This window comes from Somniosus microcephalus, chromosome 6, assembly GCF_052327205.1.
Source record: "Somniosus microcephalus isolate GS21.2 chromosome 6, FLI_Smic_1.0, whole genome shotgun sequence".
Taxonomy (NCBI): domain Eukaryota; kingdom Metazoa; phylum Chordata; class Chondrichthyes; order Squaliformes; family Somniosidae; genus Somniosus; species Somniosus microcephalus.
The window spans coordinates 218641976-218647975 of NC_140992.1; the positions used below are offsets into that span (position 1 = coordinate 218641976).

At 38.5% G+C, this 6000-nt stretch overlaps 1 protein-coding gene across 4 annotated transcripts in view; it reads left to right on the top strand.

Annotated features, from left to right (window-relative positions):
- Nucleotides 1-5720, top strand: part of aktip (akt interacting protein) — a 29368-nt gene extending 23648 nt beyond the window's left edge. For all 4 annotated transcript variants that reach the window (XM_085991426.1, XM_085991430.1, XM_085991429.1 and 1 more), the window contains exons 8-10: nt 1828-1935; nt 3447-3507; nt 4719-5720. In XM_085991426.1, coding sequence (XP_085847552.1) covers nt 1828-1935; nt 3447-3507; nt 4719-4826 — 277 coding nt within the window. In that variant the 3' untranslated portion in view covers nt 4827-5720. The remainder of the gene's footprint in view (nt 1-1827; nt 1936-3446; nt 3508-4718) is intronic.
- Nucleotides 5721-6000: the final 280 nt, after the last annotated feature.

Sequence of the window (6000 nt, forward strand, 5' to 3'; positions counted from 1 at the left end):
GGACACAAAGGCTGCAAAGCCATATAGACAGGTTAAGTGAGTAGGCAAGAATGTTGCAGATGGAATATATGGAGAAATGTGAAGTTATTCACTTTGGTAGGAAAAATAGAAAAGCAGAATATTTTTTAAAAAGTGAGACTGGGAAATGTTGGTATTCAGAGGGACCTGGGTGTCCTTGTACACAAACCACATAGTTAACATGTAGGTACAGCAAGTAATTAGGAAAGCAAATGTTATGTTAGCCTTTATTACAAAAGGATTGGACTACTATATAGTACCTTGGTGATACCAGACCTGGACTACTGTACAGTTTTGGTCTCCTTACTTAAAGATGTACTTGCCTTAAAGGGGGTGCAACAAAGGTTCACCAGACTGATTCCTGGGATGAGGGGACGGTCCTATGAGGAGAGATTGAGTAGACTAGGCCTATATTCCCTAGAGTTTAGAAGAATGAGAAGTGATCTCATTGAAACATAAAATTCTTAGGGCTTGACAGGGTAGATACTGGGAGGATGCTTCCGATGGAGTCTAGAACTAGGGGCCACAGTCTCTGAATAATGGATTGGCCATTTAGGACTGAGATGAGCAATTTCTTCACTTAAAGGATTGTGAATCTTTGGAATTCTCTACCACAGAGGGCTGAGGATGCTCAGCCGTTGAGTATATTCAAGACAGAAATCGATAGATTTATGGATATTATGGATATTAAGGGGATCAAGGGATGTGGGGTTGTGGAGTTGAGGTAGAAGATCAGCCATGACCTTATTGAATGGTGGAGCAGGCTCGAAGGACCAAATGGCCTACTCCTATTTCTTATATTATGAACTGAATATTTATAATTTCAGGAAGTAAATGTCTGATAAATGTCAGTAGGAGGGAAATGAGTAAGCTGGGCATTGATGCAATTTTTAGAAAATGACATTTGAACAATGAATGAGATATTGAGGCACCTTTTCCCTTAGAATTTCTGGTAAGAATAGCCAAATTTTGTTAGATATGAACTTGCCATTTTGCTTTGGAACATGGTGACGTCTTGTCCAACTTCTATAAGTCGCATCACTAGAATGCCACTAAGTTGTGTAAATGAGCTTGCACTGTTAATTTGCATTGCATTCCAGTACAACTTAATGTAGGTTTTTATGACTTGTGAATCTGGGGCTGTTACTTGCACAGACTATTTTGCCTTTCTATAAGTCATACAGAATCTAGAGGACGTGGGTGGACAGTCTACTCTGGTCTGCATCTGCACTGCTTCCAAGCAACTTTGATTAAGTCACTTGTGTGAGATAATCACTTAATTCAGGCTATGCTTTGCATTGTTGGTGTCAGCGTTCATAATTGGGCTGTACCTGATTGTGTTGAGAAACAGGTGTTCGATTGTGGTAACCTTATAATTTCTCGCTCACAAATAAATGTAGGGAAACAGATGTCCTTTTTTGAAGAACGAGGAAGCTATATTGTAGCTGAGCACAGATAGTAGAGGAGTACAAGATTGGTTCTCTGCTTTCCTTGAGTACAGATAACCATGAAATTGGCAAGAGTTGGTGATCAATATGGCTGGGCGAGTCACACTGTTTTAGAACGGGTTTATTGAAAGTTCATCTCTGTTCTGAATTCTTACGAATGGCTTACTCCTGCTCCTATTGCTTATATTCTCATGCTTCTAAAAACCTGTAAAGCTATGGTGAGAACATGAGTAAAATTATAACTTTTAAAAGCAAGCACCACCGTTTTAACTTGCCTGCATTTCTCAATTGTTCTTTAAAAACTCTTAGTTAAAAAAAAAAAATTTTGTTTGTCATACTGAAGTTATAAATTTATTTCCAGATACGAAAAAGATATTCACTTGTTCAAAAGCAAAGTAATTGATAGTGTGAAATTATGCAACAGTCGTCTCTTCGATCAACCTAAAATGGACGACCCTTATGCAATTAGGTGAGCTGCACTGATCTTTTAGTTAACAGACTAATTGGGATAATCTCAACAAGATGGTATTTATTGTGTCCAACCTGTTTTTTTAAATGTGTAGTGCTCCACATGACTTCTGTCTTCATGTTATGAATATTTTGAAACATTTATTTTGTTGTCCTGGAAGAACCCATTTGATTTTGCCTACAAAAAGTGTAATTGGTTTTAGATAAAATTTTGAATTTCAAGGCTAGAGTTGAGGTTTTACCAGATAGGAACAATATTCAAGCATTTAAATACGACCTGATGAAGCTGGTCACATAACGCAACACTAACGCGTTGGTGTAAAAATGTGCCTTTGTGCATGTACTCTCATCAGCCTGGCCTTTAACTCCGCACGAGTAAATTATTCAATTTGTATTGGTTTATTGCCAGGAAAAGGCTGCATAGAGATGTACTTACAAAGATTTTAGGCATATTTTTTTCTTTCATTAGGCAAGTGGTAGAGAAATTGCTTTTTGTTTTTGAATGGATTGTGCTGTTGCTGTACAGCTTAAAACAATGTTGAATATCCTGGACTGCCACTAATTTTGTGAAATTGGCACCATGCACCATCAATGTCCAGTTTAACTGACTGCCTACCCCATTTACTGTACCAGCATTAGCCAGTTTAACTGGCCTACTGTTCATGCATTTCAGTCAGATTGCTGACATCCTCTGCTGTCTATGATGCTCAAAATGTAAATATCCTATGGAATTCTTTTGGTACACTCTGTCTGATTTAAAATTATTTTTTGCACTAGAAAATGTGAATTATTAAATAATTTGACTTAAGCAATGTAAATTCAATTTTAATACTCTTTACTGTGATATAAGTTTGAATTAAGCAACTTTTAATAGGAGAAAGCTCATTGCATATAATGTACAGAAGTTACTGGAATAGATTTTCATCTTCACTGCCTGTGCAGTAATCTGCAGAGTGGATTGCCTGCCAATTTATAGAACTTGCCTGAGTGTTATTCTGCTGGTTTTGATTCCATTGAAATCAAGCAGGTTCTACAACAGGCGGATGATTTTCTCAACCACATTACTGCCCAGGCAGTGAGGGGAAAAAATCTGTGCTTGATTTTCTACTCCCTCCCTCCCTCCCTCCAATAGATCATCCAGTGAGTAGCTGACTACACAAGTCCCCCAGATCGTGGTAGTGATGCCAGAATTGGCCTCTGTGTCCCAGATTAAGCAGGGGCACAGAAACCAGGGATCCCAGTCGTGATTGCTATCCAATTACCCAGGTGTATGGCTGCCTGCTGATCTTGGCTGCAATGCCTCCACGTGGCCAGAATAGTTTCCCCATCATTAGGGTTCATGCATCATGAATGACCACTTGGAAAAGTTACTAGTGGGCATTCAGTACCTGTGGAAACCTACCCCAGCAAGGAGTCAGTGACTTCAAAAGAGATAAAAGTTCTGACCTTCATGTGCATGGTGGGAAAACTGGGGTATAATTTTTCTTAGACATGTACCTGTTTCTTCCAAAGCTTTTCACCTTGGAATCCAGCAGTACATGAAGAAGCCAGAGAGAAGATGTTAACTCAAAAGGTAAGTTCATTTCCTGCATCAGATATTAAAAAGCATTTTGCTAGTATGAGCCTAGTTATCACTTCTGCCAACTATTCCACCTCCCCACAGCAAGCATCCTGTGTGAACCTTTAGTCCAATTCCTCTCATTTTTTGACACACTACTGCCTCGTATATTTACCTTGGACTGCTATGCGGTGGCAAGCTATTTGCTTGTTCAGCTGCCATTGGCACTTTTTTTGTGTTTTGAGGTTTGAGAAGATGGCACCTTTTTTAAATTTCCATTCATGAAAAATTGAGGCACTTTTGTGCTCATCAAACATATAGCTTATGCAAAAGGTTTTTTGATCTTTTTGAGTAGGGTGTTGTACTTTGGTTTAACTGCAGTCATTTTTCTGTAGTGACATACCCATTACATGTCATAGATTTGAGTCAATATTGTGAAAAATCTGCTCTCTAAATGTGCGGTAGTGGTTCCTGTTGTGCTCCACTCCTGTTTTGGTAGCATTGCTCAATAGTTTTAAAGTTTTATTTATTTTCCCCTGTCTTCCTCTTTTCCCCCTGCCACTGCCCCCCACCCCTCCCCACCAGTGCATTGACTTTAAAATCCAAATGCCTTCATGGACTTGTCCTCACTACAGCTGCATCTTCTCCAACCTTGCATCCCAGCATAGACCCTTCAATCTTCCTACTCCACTCTTCAGCTGCTTGGGCCCCAAGCTCTGGAATTCCCTCTGCCTCTCTACCTCCTTTTTTAAGATGCTTTTAAAACCTACTTCTGACCAAGGTTTTGGTCACCTGTCCTAATATCTCCTTGTGTGGCTCAGTGTCAAATGTTGTTTAACGCTCCTGTGAAGCGCCTTGGGATGTTTTACTACATTAAAGACATTATACAAATGCAGTCTAATGTGCTTCAGCTTTTTCTCTTTCCACCCCACTGTTGGTGGCAAAGCTACTTTCCCCTCTCCCCACCTTTTTTAAATAAACTTCAAACTTGCCTCTTCCACTGTGCTTTTAGCCACTTCTAATAATTTTTTCTATTACTTTATACACGTACTCGCCTTGTAAAATGCTTTAGGGTATTTCTGTTGCATGAAAGATGATCTCGTTGTAAGTTACTGTATTCCTATTTTCTTGGTTGCTTCTATCTTGCAGCACCAGTTTGACTATTTGTGCATCATTAAGTTATAATCTTCTTTGTGATTATATATGGTATTTCTTCTCTTGTCTAGAGGAAGCCTGATGATCAGACCAAAAGCATGCATGTGTCTGGCCTTTCCTGGGTAAAACCTGGTTCAACGCAACCTTTCAGCAAAGATGAAAACACCGTACAAACCTAGTACTTCCTATCAACAGCACACCAGGCACTTTCTACCTGTGAAGCATATGGATCAGGTTAATTGGGATATAACCGTTTCCTGTTGGTGCAGATGTTGGACTTTTAGCAGTGACTGTAAAAATATATATATATAAAACTGCTGAAGATGGGGTTCCTTTTGTGTAGATTATAAAATTTTAAACTTTTAACAAAGTTTGTAAAACTTGCATTTTGGAGACCTTTACTACCTAAGTAATCTTGGCAATACAACTATCTATTACGTTGGGGTGGTTAACTGAATTGAGTGGTTAGATCATAAAGATGACACCATTTTGTAATACTGCCATTATGATGTAGAAATGTTTTTCATGTTTTGGGGCTGGTCACTAGAGTTTAAGATGTGAGTTTAGACATTTAATAACCATTCAAATCAACTATTTTACATGGCATATGACAGTATTTTGCAGTTTTCATAAGTCATATTTGGGTTTTCTAATGTAAATATGTTGGCATATAAATTTTGTAAATAGCTTGTTGGACCCTACAGTTAGCACTTTGAGGGTGAAAATGGTGCTGAAAGTGACATTAGTCCACTGGTACACATTTGGGCAGGCTGATCCGTTGCTAAAGCAACAGATTGGTACCAACAGTGAGCCCCAAGCTTTGTAATTTCAGTGGTCTTTATATGTTGTGTAAGAATATGTAAAGTAATTCAATTCAAAGACTACGCTTCCAATGTTACATAGACATTTTCATGTTCTCATTATCTTGTGCAGTAAAACAGCATATTATGTACTAAAAATGCTGTTTTGTTGCATTGGGTACTAATTGGGGTGCATTTAAGGGGGAAAATAGCTGCTGGCCTAGCAACTGATGTCAGTGGTTTAACCCTTAAAATAAAAACAAGCTAAAACTGTACCGACTACTTTTTAAAATATATTTGTCGTGTGTGTTTGTATATTTTTGGTATGTCAGTCACATTCCATTGAAAGGTCCCGTTTGCCTTCGACACCTATTGATAATGCTGTCATTAAGATTTTCTGATGTTTTGTGGCATGCTCTGACTGCTGCAGTTGTGTGTGCTAGCCACCAGATGGTGCAAATTTCTTCGCTTTGGTTTCAGCTCCTATGCAATTTTTTTGTTGAAGTCTTTCAGGTTAAGTTAACTCTTGAAGTAAATTTTAACTTCTATTTTT